The 20,587-nt window shown below is 38.6% G+C and overlaps 1 protein-coding gene across 1 annotated transcript in view; it reads right to left on the bottom strand.

Moving 5' to 3' along the window:
• Positions 1–20,587, bottom strand: part of PIEZO2 (piezo type mechanosensitive ion channel component 2) — a 285,292-nt gene that overhangs the window by 147,415 nt on the left and 117,290 nt on the right. Inside the window, exon 4 of the mRNA XM_066546251.1 lies at positions 5,385–5,427. Within this exon, the coding sequence (XP_066402348.1) occupies positions 5,385–5,427 (43 nt within the window). The remainder of the gene's footprint in view (positions 1–5,384; positions 5,428–20,587) is intronic.

Here is a 20,587-nt window from a genome sequence, read left to right as displayed (position 1 = left end):
TGAGGCAATGCTCCCAAAATGATGTCAATGGGAGCCTTGCCCAAGAAAGGACTATAGGATTCAGCTGTATGTGAAGAAAGGCTTGAAATAACGGAGCATAGTATCAGGATAAGACTTTGTATTTCAAGTATATATTTATTCTTTACACTAAATCACCGAAGAGCATGGGGAGAAGAGGGGGATGTCACTTTGGAAAACCATATGGTGCTTTGATTTCCAAGCCAGAACTGTGCATACTGAATGTTTATAGAATCTAGTGATATTCTCTCCTTTCTGTTTATTCCTATCACCCAGAGAAACTCTGGCCAAGCACCAATCAAATATCCAAGCAAGCAGGGGGAAAGAGAGAAAACAGCTCACACCAGCAGTAGGCTCATGATTAGCAACCTAAACCTGGAAGGAGGCGCTTGGGAAGCGACTCTGATACATTTGGATTCCAGCACTCACCGCATGTCATGAGTGGTTTTGGAAATTGAGTTCTCAGTCTCTGCAAGGGGTAGGGAAGACATACACAGCATTTCTGGCTAGACTGAGCAGGGGCATATGTGGAGCAGCTGCAAAAGCAGACATCCTTCTGCTCTCAGAGATCAGTGTAGGAACAAAAATGCATCTCTCAGCGATGACAGCTAATCTGCTCCTGGGTTAGCTGTGTCTCTCTACCTGTGGCAAACAGGGCTGCTGCATTTACTTTGCTTCAAACAAAACCAATGCAGAATATCCTCCTTATCACTCTGTGCTTAGGAGAGCAGTTGGAGGAGTTACTGAGGTACATAGAAGATCTGAAATGTATCTTAATAGGAGACAGTCTTCATACCCAAGCTCTAGCCTTGATACAGAAATCTTCAGGTCTTTTTCTTTTTCCTTGCGAGTCTTATTCCCTTCCCTGCTCTTATCTGCTTACCCTTTCCTTTCAGTGTGAGAGCAAGCAATCTCCAACTACTCTTTCATTTTTCAGAAACAGTAAAAGCATTACAAAAAGCATAACAAGCTCACAACTCAATACACAGTATTTTATATACAGGAGCAGCTTTCACTGCTGATCAGCCTCAGTATTACTTTAGAGAGAGTCTGGGATGCTACTGGTGCACTTTCTACATAGATGTTGCTGCTGTACTAAGTATGGTGCAGAGAGGTCTTATTAGCATTACACAGGGTAGAATTCACCTAATTTTAAACACACACACATATATATATATGTAACTTCTAATTAATAGTAACTTTTTGCATACCATGAAAATAACAACAATTTTAGTATCAGCTTAAAGCTATCAACCAAACAAAACTTGTATCTTTGATACGGAAAAGTCTTTCATTTTTATAAAGATAATTTCCTTTTACTGTGAAATTGGTGCTCAAAAGTTCCTTTCTCTATCCTTGAAACAACTATTTACTATGAAAAACATACTTATTGAAGGTTGCCAAAAGTGTAGTAACCACACATCTGTTATTCTTCAAATATATATTTTCTAAAACATTTGATATTTACTTCACATGTTATAACAGTTATTCAATTTTCCTTAAGTGTGCTTTGTGGAACCATAATGTAAAGCATTACATGCACAGGAGAAGCACCATGGGAACAAATGCAAAAAAGGAGTAGAAGTGTTGTTAGTAGCTGAGCAACTTACTAGTCACACTACAAACCCAGAGAAACATAGTAAGAGGAGTATTGGAAGTCTGGAAACCCTGCAGAACGATCAGTTTTTAAAGGTCCAACATCATTCATTTAAAGTTTTAAAATTGTTAGATAATTTATAGGTCAACAAATATGTAAAAACAGAAGACATTTCTGTAATCGCTACTGAATCTACTAGACAAGGACATAAACTTCATCTGGTAGCTCCAATTAGAGAAATTTAGGTATTTAAAAAAGCCTTCTTTTGGTTTTAATTTTCCACAGTGTGGTAACATTTCCCCAGGGCTGGTGGTGGCTCTTTGCAGGCTCTGCACTGCAAGCCTCACCCCAGCCATGAGCTGGAAAGACACTACTGGCTGCATTACAGGAGAAGACCAGCTCTCTGACTGAACTGATCTTCTTTCTTTTTGAATTTTAGCAGGCTTTGTGTATTAGGCTCTCTTTAATTGCCAGAGTAGCCAGGAAACAAGCACAGTCATGGTTAATTGTTCATAACTATTCCACTTGAGAATTCAAGTGAGCCTCCCAGCAACAGGACAAAAGGAAATGGCCTCAAGCTGTGCTAGGGGAAGTTCAAGTTGGACATCAGGAAGAATTATCCCACAGAAAGGGTGGTTAAGCATTGGAACAACTGCCCAGGAAAGCAGTGGAGTCACCATGCCTGGAAGTGTTCGACAAACAACTGGATGTGGCACTTAATGCTATGACTTAGTTGACAAGGTGGTGTTTGCTTAAAGGATGGACTCTATGATCTAGGAGGTCTTTTCCAACCTTATTGATTCCATGATACTATGATTTTTTACTGGGTCCTGAATATGACTGAAAAAAATCTTAAGCCATTGAGATGAACAATACTTTCTAAACCAAGTTTTTAGTCATGTTTGGAACAAAGTACAAGAGATCTGACTGCTTTCCAGAAATTTTTCTGCATGTGTGGGTGCCATGGTAATATGCATCAATAATGAACAATAATACCCACATTAAGAGAGGCAAAAAGTTATCCTATTTATCTATAAGTCTATTTGCTTTGGCTTACTGAAGATTTTTTTAAAAACAATTAAGGTGACAACTTGCATCACGTGAAAGTATCACACATGCTCAGCCTTTTAAACCATGTTTCTAATAGGACAACAAAATGCAATACAATATTTTTCCTAAATCTCAAAATTTCTCCTCAATGTTCTTCCTGCAGTTAGGAACTAGTCTAGATCATGCTGGACAAAGGTGGTAACTAACATAGTATGTTACAATTAGCTTATTTGTAATGTCTCAAAAGACAATCAATAACATAAAGACCTTCATTTATATCTATCAAACCCACATATACTCCTTTTAATTGAAAAGCTCTTAACTCCAGTCATTTCCTGGATATAAAGCTACCTTACTTGAGCTCCAGGATTTTTAATTTCCCTTGCATTGAAAAGCAGCATCCACAGCTCACAAGTAATGCTTACATAAAAGCCTTGCAGTCAGATCTCTTAGTGGCACATTGTTTTTCAGGATATGAAGACAACAGTAATGTAAACACTCTACTACTGCAGAATAAACACCATGTAGCCACGAAGCAGTGATGACATCACCTGTAAATTATATGGGATTAATTTTCTGCAATGTAAACTGACTGTCTATGTCTCCTGTTCCTCAATGCACTCTAAAACTGTTTGTTGAGAACAATTAATATCTTCTGGGTTTAAAGCAAAGATAATTCCTCCTTAGGGCATTACTTCATGTTTCACCTTTTGTGTATCTAAAAATCTTGCTTTCTCCCTCCTGAATGAGAATGTTCTTGCTCAAACAATACATTTAAATGCTATTGATATTTCAAAGCTGACTCAGGTGTGCCTAAGTCAAAAGCTTGCAGAGAATAAAATTTTAAATAGTGAGACATGCTTCTGCTGGTTCTTTCCCTAGAGTTTATATAAATAAACACAAGAACAGCTGTATTGGATCAGAGCTAACATAGATATAGCCCACTAACCTGTCTCTATTTGTGGCCAAAAAGGGATTCCTACTGAAGAGAATAAGATTAGGGAAAGGATGTAGTGATACATCCCCAGAATAAGCACTCTGCTTTAAGAGATCAGCAGACTTGAGATTTCTACTTCTGTGACTGCAAGTTAAGTGTGATTCCAGCATCCAGGTACCATATATAGGAATATGTTTGCTTTGGAAGCTATTCTTTAAGATACAAAAAGTACTGATCTTAAGCAGTGACATATGATATTAAGAAAATATTGCTTTAAAGGAGTTAACACTGAACTTCACTTATATGTTTCTCATTAACCTTTTACTCAACCAATTTTTACTCAACCTTTTACTTAAAACTCCAAATCTTAATTGTTGTATCTATATAAAAGTCTTTATCTTCCTTTTTTTTCTCCTTGCCAGTTCTCTGAAAAGCTGAAAAGAGAACACATTCAATTCTATGACTATGGAAAGCAAAGTACATTCAAATCTTCACCTCATCTGTGCTAACTAATGTGCTGCTTCAAATAAAGTAACCCCAGAGTGACAATCAATCTCTCAAGGTGCAGAAGTGCTGTTAGAAAGCCTTTCTGCTTTTCAAACTAGAGTGGCAATAATGGCACCTGCACAGAAATCCCTTCTACATATTTGCCTCCTCTCAGAAAGGCTCCTCAGCTGTAATTTAGTCTATCAATAATTCTCTGTCCTTTATGTGGTATATATACCTTGCATATACACAGCTAGCATGGATTCTTCTTGTTTTGAAACATCTCAGAAGTTGGAAATTGCCACCACAGAACTTCTAATGAACTCAGCTAAAAAGATGCTGACCTTAACCATTCTCTCTTTCAAAACACAGACACAGAGTATCAATTCATTCTAGAACTCCTCAAAACTTTTTTTTTTTTTTTGATGAAGAGAAGCAGCACCAGCAGATGCACCAAGAGATGCTAATTCACAATTTGGGTGATGAAAGGTTTATTGTAGTGTCCTATGGTATCACACTGAGTGAAATGCTCATTAGGAACCAAAGTGGATGTAACTTGGGAAAAAAAAAAACAGCCTGTTAAAAAAAACAACTTTTGAGGACATCAAACTCAGCAACTGAGTGTTTAATTTTCAACAACATCCAGAACTTCAAGTGGAGAGGAGATTCTTCTGCTTACCATTTGTAGAAGAATAAAGATAGCATTGAGCATCTGAATCCTTCTTTACTTTACATAACTCTTTCCTGGACTTGGCCTTGTTTAATTTACAAGACAGAAATGTGTTTCTGGTGTGATCACCTTGTGGCTAAATTTGTGTGCAAGAAGTTCTTGCACTTGAGGACTGCTGCATATTGAATTTTCCTCTGGTGCTAAATTGATCTCTGCCAGCTTTGCACCTCTTTCAACTTCATTTACTTTTGTCAACTCATATGTCAGAGATTAGAAATCTCATGGAAAAAAAATATGAGTGAGAGCAATATTTTCATTCATAAGTAAGACTTGTGGCCAAAAGGTGTGTCTCTTTTTTAATACCAGCATGCTGTAGAGTCACCAGCAAACCACATGATGAGCCAAGTTCATATAATGAATAAATTGCTTCAGATTGACTCAGGAAAGAGAAGAGGACACAAACAGAAAAGCTGAACACATATGTGCATGACACTGCATGACTTCCACTCTAAATTTGAGGTCTCTGATACATTCAATCAACTAAAATAAATAACTGTGCACATTTGTCTCTGCAATTTTTCTTCCTTACTTTTTTGCACTAGTAAGGAAATAAATTTATGGCTTACCTTTCAAAACCAATCTGCCGTAATGTTTTCTCCCATGTCGAACCTGCACAAAGAGGAGAAAAAACACCCTCAGTAAAGAACCTTTTTGTATGAACCCTCTTTTCCTTTCCTTGTGCAGCTGGGATCTGTATATTAAGGAGATTTTTCCACCCCTAGAGAAGTACCTGTAAATAACACGACTTTTCCCCAGAGTGGAGAATGTTGACAGATGCTACCACTGGGTGACACAACAGTGAGAGGGGTATCAGCCTATACAACTTGACATTGCAGAGCAGCTACAGTTCACTGCAGTCCCAAGGGTGGTCTCCTCTGCTAGAGCAGTGTCATCTGGAAGCGCTGAGCTGGCATTTCACATCATGCACTCTTCACATTTCAGCTTTTCACTTTACTGTAGTGTTTGCCTGATTCTTGCTGAAAGCTTTACAGCTCTTTCTGAAATCCAGCCCTTTTATTTTTAAGCAAAAGCATGAACATGTATTCCTTCCTTATTGTTTAACCCTTCATACAAAGAGCTACAAAGGACTCTTTCTCAAAACTATCAAGGACTCAGCCCCACAAACTACTCAAATGTGCAGATTCATCCAAAGAACTGCTCTCAGTATTTCTGATGCACTTAAACTCACTTCAAATTTTACCTAGATTTTCTCCAAAATAACCCTCCCACACACTTCAAGAACTAGGTTTTTAGTATTAAGCTCTTGGTAGATTTTTAGCTTTTTGCCAGTCTTTTTTTTTTTTTAACTACTATGAGGTCATTATAAACACAGGCTACTAAGAGCACAAATATCTCAAGTCATGCAGGTCTGCTCAGTAAATCTGTAGGAGGACATGAAGCTGCATTATAGTTCGCTCTCTGTCCTTTTGTGCTGCTGTGGGAAACACAACAGGACTGCATGCCATGTAAGAAACTACAGCTCTTTTTGAATGACTGACTCATCTCAATCATTCATTGAATTCTAAAAATCAGAGAAGTGACAAAAATTCCTGTTGCTGATGCATTCCATGACCTAAAGGGAAATATAAATTAGGAGCAAAAAGATTCCCTGTGAGTTTCATTAAGCAGCACTTTTGACTGCCCCCATTCAGTGCAAAGCAGGCATGAATTTCAGGCCCATATCCAGCAAAACACAAAGCAGAAAGAGACTTCAAAAGCAAGGTGGAGAAATCTCTACCTTCATTATATGGGAAAAAAAAAGAAGTTAAATTCTCTTCTGGAATAACTGAGCAATGTTGATTGTTTGATGAGTAGTGAGAGCTTCTACTGTGGCACCTATATTTGCCTGAGGTGGGGCACAACTTCTGCCTGCACAACTACATAAGACATTACACTCATCACACTGAGTTACTATTTTATGAAAAGAAGTCCTCTAAAGACACCTCTAAAGCAGGACAAGAAATACTTTCACACATTTATTTCAAATAAATGTGAAAAACAAAAATAATATCCAGCACAGTGAACCATAAATGATTGAGATAAATAAAGACCCGCTCCATTAATGCATCCCCCAAACCCATTATCTTCTGCTCATCTCTGGAGTGTAACTGGTTTCACACAGCATCTATGAATCAAGCCATTGTTAAAAAGGTAACTGTGCCACTCCACAGGAGGCAGGGCAGACACAAACAATTCTCTATATATTTTATTCAATCCTGCTGGCTTTGGAAGAGTAGCCAATGGTTTTTGAACTCTGAAGATTTGAAGAGTGTTGAAGAAAAGAAATCTCAACAGCACTTCCTAAAGCAAAGGCCAGTACTGACATTTTTAGTCTGAGTTTATGTGCCTTCCACTGTTATGTATATGTACATGTATGTATGTATTCATATATGTATGAATTTTTCACCCCATGATTGGCTACATCTCATTCATAATATATAGATAGAGTCCTACTGGAGAGGGAGAGAGAAAGGAAAAAAGCTTTAGAGGAAAGGGAATTGTGTCTCCATTGGTTTGAAATAATCTTTTGGCTGCAGCTGGCCACCAGAATACTCTTTGAAATGCATCTGACTCCTCTGAAGCAAAGCCTGCCAAGAACACAACTAACATTTCATATTAAAAAAACAAATCTTTTTTATGGAGTCTTATTTTAAAATGTTTATGATCTAAACATTGGGTTTTAAGACTTGCCAATTCCATTCACAATAGTATCAACTTCTACACCACACTAAGAGCCAAAAGTAAATACCCTGAGGTAACAGAAGCACTAAAAAGAATAGTGCTATTAAAAGTCTAGAAAACCTAGTATTTGATTTAAACCTTACCCGTTGCTTCCAAAACATAAAACAGGATTATATCACATAATTCTCATTAAAATAAAAAAAGGAGTCAATCAAGAATTAAAGACTTGATCCTGCTCCCAAGGAAATCAATAGGAATTTGGCTGTTCAATTCAGTCTTTCTCTCTGCTACGACTGGGGAAAATATTCACCCCTTGACTTTCAGAATCAATCAACTACTACACTTGAGTTACTAAGTTAAGGTGGCTTCCCTTTGCTTTCTTTTTTTTTTAGCACCACAACAAAAATACTATAACTGTTTATAAGAATCTGGTACCCATGTAATTAAGTTTTTTTTTCCAAATATTTTCTCCAGAGTGCCCAACCATCTTCATTTATACCAAAAATTCTGTTTCACATTAACAGCTCTAGCTTCAATATTCTTCAAAGAGATGAAGCATAATGCACTTCCAGAATTTCTGCTCACATTTAATAGGGGCAATAGTAACACGCATACCATGTTCATATAAGCACTCAATGAAATCCTAGCATACGAATGAGAGTATAAGAATATGAGATTTAATAAGATAGAATCCAGAACATCTTAAGTCAAAAGTTGCCTTCTATGACAGGTAGTCTTTGATTCACAAGGCAGTTGCCATATTTAGTTTGGCTTGGTTAAAACTCTCTGCTTACTATGAACTTAGTAAGGATGAGAAGACTCACACACCACTGCTAGGTTGTTCACCTTACAAAACATGAAGGTGCCTTGCTGCTGAAGTGCACTGGTGGGCACAGGGAAAACACACAATGACACATTCACAGGATCACAGAATCATGGAATACCAGGTCAGAAAGGACATCAAGGACCATCTGATCCAACCTTGGACGAAAGCACAGGCTAGACAAGATGCCCCAGCACCCTCTCCAGCTGGGTGTTAAAAGTGACCAATATTGGGGAAGAATACTGGGTAAGTGATTTTCATCCTTTTATGGAGGTTGCACAACTATTCACCTTGAGCAGTATCATGCCCTATCTGCCACTGCTGCAGAGATCTGGAGCTGTTGAGGGAGAAGTCTGGCATGCATTGTAATTGAAATTCATGCCTCCTTTGCCATTCCCATGCACATGTGCTTGAAGGTCCCTGTGGATCCTGTGGTCCCCGTGGCTATGTGCAGTGATTACCAACAGCTTGCTGCCTTCTCATTTCTCCAGAGTTAGTGGCTACTTTAAGAACTACATGCCTGTGCCTGACTCTGTTCTTGAGGCTTTCTAACAGGAAGAATAATAATTCTTGCATTCTTTTCTCACTGTGATTTGACATAAGGACCAGAGAGGAAAAATGGGGCTTAACTGAACCAAAAGACAATGTTTGACATTTTTCAGTAAGCATTAAGTGAGCCTGTCAAAATGCAAGTATACAATCAGAATTATATGAAGGTCTCCAAAGACTGGAATAGGAAAAATCTGTTAATTCCATCAATCCAAAGTTAAAAAGGTTTTTTCTGAGCCTGTCCATGGGGTATCACAGGGAGGCACCCAGACTCTCTGAAGGAACAAGCAAGGTACCAGACATACCCCACCACACTTAACTCATGAGTAACATGCAGCTGTGACACATATAAACCTGTTATGATACTTCAGAAACAGGCAGGTAGTCTTGCAATAGTAACTTCAGTGATCTTTATCCTAACATTTTGAAGGAAAAGAATTTCGGAAGAACAGCTGAATTTGTAATGATTAAAATATTCCTATCAATTTCAAAACTTTGATCTTAAGCCTGAGACACTTACTAGTATTCTTCAAACCATGGGGGAAAAAAAAGGGAAAAAACCCTTTCACATATTCAAGAGATACAAAAGAGAGGTACAGAATACTCCAGAAATGGGAAGAAACACTGTGCTAAACATTTCCGCTACAGGTGCTACTTCTATCAGCTCTGCTTCTCAAACAACAGAGAACAGGGCAGAAGTTTCCAGAGTCCAGCCCAGCCAGACTAGTTGGGTACCAGAGTTTCTTGAATGGACACCTTACAGCTTTCAAAAAATTGAATGAACACATTAGCTTGTCCTGCTACAGCTTCTTTTTCAGTAGAGACACATACACTATATAAACCACTCGAGGGTCTGCAGCCTATTTTCAATGGATTGGGAAATACTGCTGTGTTGTGTATTCCCCTTTATCACCTCAGTACTTACTAACAAGTAACTAACAAGTGTTACCATTACTAATGAGCTGAAATGTTCACACCTGATAAAAACTGCCATATTTGGAACATATTTATTTCAGCAGCTTCATATATTATTAACAGCCTTTACAGTTGTTTGTTCCTAGTAGCAAGCTTCTATCTTCTTCCAAACAAAAACTAAAACAACTATTTTTTTTAAGAAATCCTACTTTTTTGTTGTTTAGCAAACACAAAACCACAGGTTTTGTGAAACAAAACAGTAGTTTTGACTTGAGAAATATAGGTGGCATAGGGAAGAACATTCTTTTACTTGCTGCACAGTACCATAATGGTACTGTTAATATTTACTTACTCTTGGCTATCCAATAGTTAGTTACATGCAATGTGTCTCTTACAGAAATAATAACTTCTCTCATGTGAAGGACAACAGACAATGCTACCTTGGCATTTAGAATCCATCTGTCTATTTTGAGAAATAAAGCTCTCTTACACTTCCTCTTCCCTTGATTCAAAGTACTTAGCCTGCACCCTGCACTCATCACTTTGTAATTTTATCTCCAGTCTATCATCTGGGATAATGACAACACTTTCTTTTAGCATGAGATCTCCTAGTACGGCATTTTACTACTCTGCTGTGTTCATGCTGATGTTTTAATTCAGAACTGGAGAGTATTTATTGGGCAATTTTTTTATCATGCTTTGGTTTGCACAACAGAGCAATCTTTGAGTGCACAGACTGGATTCCTTTCATGTGAAACTAAAGCACAGCCCACGGACCCAACTGCTGTGTTTCAGCCACCAGCTTTTTTTCTGTATGCATAACCAGAGCAGAGCTAATCCACACTCAAAACACATCAAAACATGGCAGGCAAGGACTCTGCACCAAATGCTTCACCCCCATCACATTGTGCTGCTTGCTGAGACAGATGCAGCTCACTCCACCACTCCCTGTGCCTGTCCAGGAGTGTTCCCAGAAAAGCTTCCCAGTTACAGCCACCCTGAGGGATGAAGGGGCAGGTCAGGGTGCTCACCCTTAAGATTGTTTTCTGGGTTGTATCCCATCCAATGCAGTGAGCAGGAGCCTTTCTATTGCTCTGATGTACGAGCAGAGCTCAGCACTGTCACACTCCCTATAAAACCCCAGGGAGCCAAATGTGTAAGGCAAGACAGCAGATTATTTAATTTTTAAAGCAACTCCTGAAGGAGAAGAAGTAGGGGGAAATCTGGGCTGCTACAGTTTGCTGTGCATGCTGAAGAGACTAAAACACCAGTAAAATAGAAGGTTAGGTAGGGCCAGTGGTCCAGGATTCTGTCTAGATGAAGAAAGTGATTGCTGACTACATACCAGGAAAGAGTCATATCAAGAAGAAAAATCAGATGTTGCAAGCCTTTACTTGCCTTCCACTCATACCACCTTTCAACAGATATTTTACTGAATAAAGAGCACAAATTTGATCCCTTCACAATAATGTCATGGGAAAGATTTACTGTGTATTTTCTCCTCTGAGAAAAATAATAAATTACTATCGTGAGATACAAAAATTGCTTTCCAATAAAAAGAAAACTTGACTCATTCCATGTTAACCGGAAAAATAATCATCATCAAAAATGCTAATTCTCCTCTGAGGAGATGTTATGAGTGGGAACTTCTACTAATAAAATGAGCAGAGGAGGAATATAGAGCAAAGTGCAATAGTACTGACACTACATTTGTGTGTGCACACATATGCACATTGCTTTAAGGTGAGCAATAAGAAGACAAAGGCTATGGTAAAGTGATTAGCAGCTGCATGTGAACAGTCACCTCTTCCAGCCTGTGGCTTTCCTGGGAGCTCTGGGGCTCCAGATATGTGTCAGAAGAGCTCTCACAGAAAAGTGGGGACCCTAAAAGCAGCTGCTTCACAGGCCTAATCCATATTCTTTCTTTTTTTTTTTTCCTCAGTACCTTGATTAGCACTTAGAACTGGGAGGCTGGGGGAGCATTGGTTTTTTTTAATTGACCATGTAACTTAAGATAGACAACACCATGTGAAACACCCCTTAGAGCACCTGGGATATAATTGATCCAGCATCTTGCTGGAGGAAGGGGCAGATCCCAGCTCACTTTGCTTGGTGGTAAAACCTGTGTCTCTGAGCCTGATGCAAAGTCTATAGAAATAACTGGAAAGACTTGCATTGAGTTAATGGGCTTTGATAGTTTGCTGAAATGAATAGCAATGTGGAAAAATAAAAGAAAAAAAAAATCAGTCTCTATATGTGAAGATGACCTGATTATTAAAAGGCAAGTTAAGAGATGTGTGGGAAAAAATAATGACTTGGAGAAAGAAAAAGTGGGAAATTTCTGCATTTTTTCTCCCATGAAAGATTTGTTTAAAATGATACACAGGTAACAAAACAAATTTAAATTGGCTGAATTGCTTCATATATTTTTTTACCATCTTTTTCACAAGGATGACAGGTTCCCTAATTTTTGTAAAAGCCATGACTTCTTTTATCTGCTTAGATTTATCAGAAACACTTACAGGCAATCTTCCCCTGCAACACACACAGGCTTAAAACCACTCTTATTTTAACCTCATTTAATTTCAAATTTATTTTCTCAATGAGGGAGCAAAACAGCAAAACCCAAAGCACTAGAATATCCTTGGGGAATGTATTCCAGATGAAACCCAAGACAGCTAGCTAATGGAAAGGGCTTTTTTGCTTTTGTTTAATATTTTATTTATCTATTTGTTTGCTGTAATGGTTGGTTAGTGGGTTTTACCCCAAGTTTCCAAGGATATTTCATGTTTGAATTCATTCTGCCATCTTTTATTCTTCCTTTTGAAACAGAACCACCCCTCTTCCCCCATCATGTAGAACACTTCAAAAATGGATGAGGAAAATAAAACAATGTGCAGAGCAGAACACTGCAGGTTACCAGCACTAAGGGAATAAAGGGTAACAAGTCAGATGGTCCTTAGATATCTCCTATTCTTCTCTACAGCAGAAAACAGTGTCAAGGCTCCAGGGAGCAGCCTCAAAAGAAGGCTGCTTTTCCTGCTGCTGCCATGGGGGATTGCCAACCTTAAGCCAGAGAATGACAGAGTTTAAGAGGATCAAAATTTGCTCCAGACCTTCTGAACTGGACAAATAATAATTTAATGAGTCCTTTTTCAAATATGGTAGACGGGCTTTGCTTTAGTTTTCAAAGTGAAAGAAAACTTGTACTAAGTTTTCTTTTTCATAAGCCTAAATAAAATAAGTGCTTTCTCCATTTTTATTGGCAGAAAAATTCTCTCCTCTCCTATCCCAAGCAACACTGCTCTGTCTGCTAAGGAGCATCTCAGAGGCAAGGTTTTAACTCCAGAGTGTAAGTGATAGGCATCCTTCCAGCCTCTAGAGCTACCCTCTGCTTACTTTTATTGTAACATAATATACTGTTATGAATAATAACATCAACCTAGTTTCCTGCAGTGTTCAATGTGTGCAGCGTACCAGCACAAGGAATTTGCTTTTCATTGTCTCATTTTCTCTTTTTGTCTCATCTGAAGGAGGGGAAGTGGGCACATGATTCTTCATGGATTTTTCAGCATAGACACAGGAAGGGGGAAATAAACAGGAAATGTGTTTGCAGTAGCACATCCATATACAAGAAATTATGGATGTCATAAATAAGAACAGGAAACTAGGAAATCTTGCACAGAAACAGGAGAAACAGTATGACAACAAAACCCAGAATTCCAGTGGTGGCATCTTTGACTCCACTAACATACTGCACGCCAGGTAAACCATGCTTTTTCTTTGAAATTGCTTTCTGGCTTTTTTAACTTTTTATTTTTTTCCTAAAGTTACTAAAGAACCATTTCATTCACATTATTGCCCTCAGAAATTAAGGAAGTTTTGCACCGTACAATGAAGACAGCAATTTGTTGTTGTTGTTAGGCATAAGGTCCTGCCCACATTCTCAGATTTCAAAAAACAAAACAAAATAAAACCCACCCCAAATTTTTTTCAGTGACTAAAATAACACAAGTGCTGTGGTGTAGAGAGCTTTTTGGATAATTGGTTAGCTGAGAAAGGACATTTCAATGTGATACCGATGGATGAGGATAGGGGAAACAAGCTGGGGATTATGTAACCGGTGTCCAATCACTGACAAAGGTCATAGTGACCTTCGCTGAAACGGGAAGACGGGGGAGAAAATCGCTTGCCAGAAAATGTAGATACCCTAGGTAGAGAAGCTAGAAGAATGCAAACATAGAAACAAAATAATCATTAGAAGATAGAAGTAGGTGTGGTTGATCTAAGTGTGCTTTAACCAATAATGAGCTCAGCTTTTGCAATATGTATAAGCTTCATTAATACCAATATAAATATGTGTGAGCTTTCAATAAACTTGGGGATTTGCCATTCACGCATATTGTGTGCTGCATTTCTCCCACCGTTCACGACACTGTGGGAAGGATGCTATGCAGAATGAACTTCAGAAAACAGGCTTGAGATGTGTACAAACTTAGCACACCACCTTCCACAGAAGCAGAAAGCAGCACTTTCAAACCCTCCTTCTCTCTGCATGCCATTAAGAGAAGGCAGCAGTGACTGGATCAGGCAGCCAGACATTCAGGGCATGGAAGCTGGCTCACTCCCAGAGATCCCTTCAGAGAAGAAATCTGGATGCAGAAGGATGTGCTCCTCTGGGCAGTGGTGTGAAGCAGGCACACAGACTCAAACAACCAGGATAAGGCAATGATAGCAACAGATACTATTTTTCCTCCCTAGAAAATTTGAAGATGCTTTATCTAGTTCAGCTGAAAAGTATAAATATGTAAGCACTGAACAAAGGGTTTCTTTTGGTTTAATTTTCTTTCTCTTTGCAAAACTTACAATTCCGCAATTTCACTCAGATTTTCACAAAGCTAGTCTGTAAGATCAGAAAGAGCAAAGATCTTCTGCTCTCCAGCTCCCATTCCTCTCATTCAAGACAGAGATGACTGTGTAGCTGTAAGAGTGTTCAGAGAAAACAAAACTGACAAAAGAACCAGGGAAAACAGAAGGCAATGAGGTGCCAGTCACAGGCTCAGCCCAAGTCATTGCTTCTTGACATCGGTGTTTTGAAAACACTGCTGCCACTCACTGGGAGAGGAGTCCATACAGATAAGGGGGTGCTGAGGAGGAGTTTGGGCAACTCAAACTGGTGAGACACACCAACACCAGAGAGACCTCCCACCCACCCACACCTCTCTTTTCCAGCTCACAAGCACATAGCTCTCAGCACCCCCTGCCAAGCCAGGAGAGACACAAGCCATGCACTTTGCCACCTACAATCTGCTCCCCTGCACGCCTGGAACACCTGCTGGATTTCAGTACCACTGGCTGGGGCCAAGAGGCACAGGTGAGTATTACTGATTGTGCTTTGATCGTGACCTGTGCAACAGGTGAAGTCTGTACTAGAAGTACCCAGCCAGGTTTCATAGCAATCCAGCTCTGTGTGATTGCTTTTAGATTCATCTATAACAGACTGCAGGATTACATTCAGTGTACCAGGAGATCATTTCCCAACACTTAATTAGTATGCCACAAATAGTATGAGCACTATCAACAAATTAAAGAAATCCCCGGGTTGCCTAATAATTTCCATTTTAAAAGCACTCCATGCTTTTTTTCCTGTGTGCTTTAAACAGTTTACAAATAGTTTGCTCTTTCTACAGTTACATAGCCTTAATTACAAGTATTAAGAGTAATTTCTCCCCATTTAGTTTGCTTGGTTAAGTCTTAGCCAAAAAAACTCAATAAAGGCACTGAAACCTTTGCCATTCTCACATGCTATTAGATGATAAGAGTATTCTCACACTTACTTCAAGTGTGGTTATTTTGTCCTCACTGGAATGTGTTTAATTTGAGTGCTTCATTAGGGTATTAAGAGAGTCGTACCTTTTGAGTGAATACTGAAGAAAATGATGAGCAGTAATAATTTTCTACTCAGCAGAGATTTGCATTTTACAGAAATCAGGGGCTGTTTAGATGTGTAACTCTCAAATGCATTCTTAAATCATGTGCTTTATTTATTCACGTGCTGCTTCATTAGAAGTGATATTACATCAGGCCTAGTAGAAAAAGGACAAACACTTTATTGCTTGCTTCTTTTCAAAGATGCACGGCCAAAACCAGCAACACTTCAAAGCTGCCGCCACTTGGCAAGTTTTCCCAGTCCAAGCAGGTCTGAAGAACTGGAAGGTCCCACAGTGGGATTAGTATGTCAAGTGATGGAACACAGGTGCAGAATTAGAGAATAAGCAGTTTATAAAGCACCTCCAAGTGTGTATTAAAAAACTTATTGGAAACATTCTTGTTCTGCTCAAAATAATACACAACAAAAATGCCACAGTTCAAGAGAACTTGTCTGAAAGATATTGGCCCACTTCCTAAAACTGTCTCACCCCAAACTTTCCTCTGCATCAATTTTACAAACTAATACCTGAATATACAAATCTGGGCATCTTGGCAATATTTTCCACAAAGCATAAAGGCTATTAAAATTTCTTGTCTTTCCCAGCTGAAATGCATTGAGTATTTTTTATGCAGTTGCAAATGTGAGCTATTCACAGCACTGGGGGACAATGAACCTCTTACATTCTGAAATGAAAGCAAAGACACAAAGGAGAGAAAAAAATATATTTGATAGGAAAATGGTCTGGAAAGTATAAAAGAGAGATTTCTAACAAAGAACAAGTCATACATAAAAATATTGACTTCTATTGAAAAGAGATGCGAATGCAAACGTTTGCATTAAATCTGAACTTAATTTAGATCTAAATTAATCTAAGCTTCAGTCATTCATTTTTTATCTGCAGTGATTTCTTTGAAGACACTTTGCATGAGAAAAAAAAATCACAGTCTAAAACCTTCATACCACCCTATCTAACTACTAATTTGGAAAGGAAATTAAGTGGTGGAAATAATAATAATACTAATACTACAAATAATAGTAATACTACTACTACTAATAAATAAATTCTACTACTACTAATAAATTCTATGTCAACACTTCAGTGCATTTGTTTTGTACAGTCAGTGGATGTAAAGCAGTAAGACTTCCACAGGAGTCTCAGTAATATTTCATCCAGCTTTAAGAATTATATTTTCAGGATAAATTTCCTCAAGCTTTTACACTTTTGATGTCATCACCATATCTGCATAGGACAGAAGGACAAAATGATGCCTAATTGGTTCTGCTTATGGAGGAAGAAAGCTCCTGAGAAAAAGGAACTATTAACAAAGCACACAGAGATGCAAGAGGGACTCACTTCCAAAGGATGCTGCAATTGTTGGTGCTCACAGATGTTTGCCTTATAACATCTGGTTTCTGAAATCAGGCTGCAAAGCAAGATGATACTGAAATACAGTCAAGATCTCACACCTCAGGCCATCTCAGAGAAAACCTGAAAAGCTCCAACATTAGGCACAACTATCCATACCTAGATAGGCGCCCACTGGCACATCAGTGGAGGTTTAGTGATTAAAATTGTATCTGCAGGATAAACACTTAGAAAATTTAAAGTAAAGAAACAAATTAGTTCTGGGACACGTAATCCCTTCAGAAGATTCAGACATCTGTAACCTCACAAGAACCAACTTTCCAAAACCTGCATATGTTTTGGTTTCTTGAGCATCAATTTGATAGTAATGTTATTCATTCTTAACAAAAGAGCAACAAACAAAAATAGGGTCAGTGGATGGCTTGGCAAATATCAAATATAGCAAAGCTTCCAAGCTACTGGTGAGGCTAGAAGAGTTGTGAGCAAAAGCAAATACTACTTAACAGATTTTGGAGGTCTCTGTGAAACATTCTCTGACTGCTGTCAAATTTTGTTAAATTTTATTTTTACTATCAAGTGTGTACACTAGAAAAGACACCTCAAACAGGTAGCAAATGTCACTGCCCAACCTAACACAACCAATTTTATCATCCAAACATTTGGGATTTTTACAAGGGGAAAACCTATTCACTATTTAAAATTTACTCAAATTCACCTTATATCTTCTAGAATTTGAATGAGCCACATGACTAGTAAGTCTTTATAGCTACTGTTACTTATGCTTTGCAGGACCGTAATTATGTGTTAGTGGCCACATCTTCAATCCACAGAAGAATGAACTGCACTCCCTCTTTTTCTCTTCCTGTGCTCCTCAGCCCACCCTAATATTTCACCTCTATAGCAGGAGGGCAAATTTGGATTCTTCATGACTCTGAATTGAAGAACTAGTCATGTCAAGAACTTTGAAAAGTCAACGTTTCTGAGGAATGCAAGGCCAGCCTTTCAGAGAAAAAACACATGAAATCCCAAGAGTCCACAAGTCCACAAATGTCAAAAGAAATCCCTCACACCACTGAGGTTGGATGTGCAGATAGAGAGACAGAGGAGATATTTATTTGATACAACCCAGCTCCCCACCTCTTTCCAAGAACAAAGCTCACCATATCAAAGTCCGTGCACTAGGTCAGCCCCACCACCAAGAAGTCACTGCAGTTGTGGAAGAAAAACTGTATTCAAACCACTTAAGAACTTTAGTTCTCTCTCAAGTGGGTAAAAACTGGCCACACTCTGGTGTAAGGGTAAAAAATCCAAACAGAAAACAAACAAACAAGCCCCTTAAAATTACATAGGAAGAAAAAAAAAAAAGAAAAGGAGAAGAAGCAACCTTACAGGTTATTAATCTGACTCTGACTTATTTTCTCATCGAGCATTAGTTTCACATTACTTGAGATTTTAAAGCAATTTCCCGGTTTAAATAAATACTGCTTCAGTAAAAATTATGTACAGAATTAAGGATTAGTTCATGAGAGAGATTATAAACTTTGGGTAGATTTTTTTTCCCATTAGTGCCTCATAACGCAGCAATTGTTGAATTAGTAATACATTTGTCAAACCTAGTAAGCAATTAGAGTTAATACATATAAAACAAATTACTGCTCCATTTCAGCATGTGAAAAGCAAAAGTTTGGCATGAGGTTCTAATTATCTACTTAATGTGAGTCGTGCCAAAAACAGTGGGACAAATTGTATCTTAACTCCCAATGTGACCCTACTGAATCCAGCTTCTCTGCATCATGGCACCAGTCCCAAAAGCAGAGTATACAGCAGGACTTGTCTGGGTGCAGCAGCCAGCCTGCAGAAACCAGAAGTCAAAGGGCGAGGGTGGGAGCTGCCAGTTAAGAACAAATGCAACGAGCCAGCCCAAGTGATTCCTCTGAAGGGGTCAAACCTCGACCAGGGATAACTAATGGCTTCTTTTGTACACCACAGTGAAGAAATAAGTACATACACTATGTCAAAAATAATGGCCCATACTCCATACAGAAAAACCTGGCACAAACAAATGACTTTGTGTTGACAGGTTTTTGCACATGAACTATGGACCATGAAAGATGTTAGACAGCCCAACCTTCTACTGGCTCTCTTTTGAGAGTGAAGCAGAGATGGGCTGACATTGGAGATTAGATTTTTTTTAAAACCCTGTTAAATAATTCAGGGCTTCATCTCTTGCACAGCTGCTCTTAGCAGTTTCTGTGGAGTGATGTGGGAGCTGTGAGCAAAATTATCTCTTAGCTTTGAGAGCTGCATGTAACTTCCTATTACATTGTATGCTGAAAAGTATGCATTAAACCAATACAAATACCGAATTTCACAGGAGACAATGAAAAATTAAAAGCATAAAAAGGAAAATAAAGAGTCAATTTAATGTGTTGCTGTCTCACATGTCAGAGGGAAGCCAAGAAACAAATTCTGCACTTTGATTTATGAACAAGCTCATCAGAGATCTAAACCATTGCTCTTAAGATATCTCACATTTTGTGCATTCCTATGCCAAGAATTCAATTCTCTCAATTTTCCTTCTAAAGTCAAGGAAAATATCTTTCCTGGGGGATTTGCTGGCACCAGCACTGTCTAAGGGCCAGGAAATGGTGGGATCCAGCTGAGCTGAGGGCTGTATAAAAACACTGAAGTACACAGTGATTACCTTGAAAAATGCAATCCAGACAGGAAACAAAAGCTGGAGGAAATGCTAAAATTCCGTATTTTATGAAGGGCTAAGAGAAGAGGAGGCTCTAGGCTATACACAGCTGAGGCACAACACTGCATCATGAGGCTCAGTAATGTGCTACTGCAGCTTCTCATCTTTCTTCAGATAGACGGAAGTTTCTCCTTAGGTAGCCCATAAGGGACAGAGACACTGAATTTCCTCTTGTATCAGGCCCAACAAATGCACACATTTCTCAAATCTTTTCTAATTCTTTCCTCTTTGAAGCTGGCCTAACAGAATGGCTGTGGATGACGGCTGTGTCGTAGAGAAGATCCTCCAGGAGCTCAAATCTTTAAAGTGAGAAAATTAACAAATAACGACTTCTTGATTTACTGCATTCATCTCTCCCTCTCTCCATGCTATTTTCCCCATTAGTACTAGATGTCACTGAAGAAATTTTTTCGCTGCTGTTTCCAAATGCCTTGAAACCTGACATTTAGAATCTCTGTGTACACCTAAAACATTGGAAATGTTCTGAGAGCCTTTGGAATGAGCCACTGGGAGAAGGATGGATTTGCCAAGCAGTGGTATCAGGACTATAAGTTTATGAGACTAAACATCATTTTATTTGCTTCATTCTCAAGAGATTCTTTCAGTGTCAACAGAAAGGGACCACAACAATACTCAGGTCAGATGTTTATGTGACAAACAAGCTAGCAATAGCGTTTGAATTTCTGAGAGAAATGTTCATGTCAGGAGGCCTCCTGCTGCTCTCAGGAAGCAGGAACCAGGAAT

This window comes from Molothrus aeneus, chromosome 1 (assembly GCF_037042795.1).
Source record: "Molothrus aeneus isolate 106 chromosome 1, BPBGC_Maene_1.0, whole genome shotgun sequence".
Lineage (NCBI taxonomy): Eukaryota > Metazoa > Chordata > Aves > Passeriformes > Icteridae > Molothrus > Molothrus aeneus.
The sequence above is the reverse complement of the archived record's forward strand: the minus strand, read 5'-3'. Positions and strand labels throughout refer to the sequence as shown.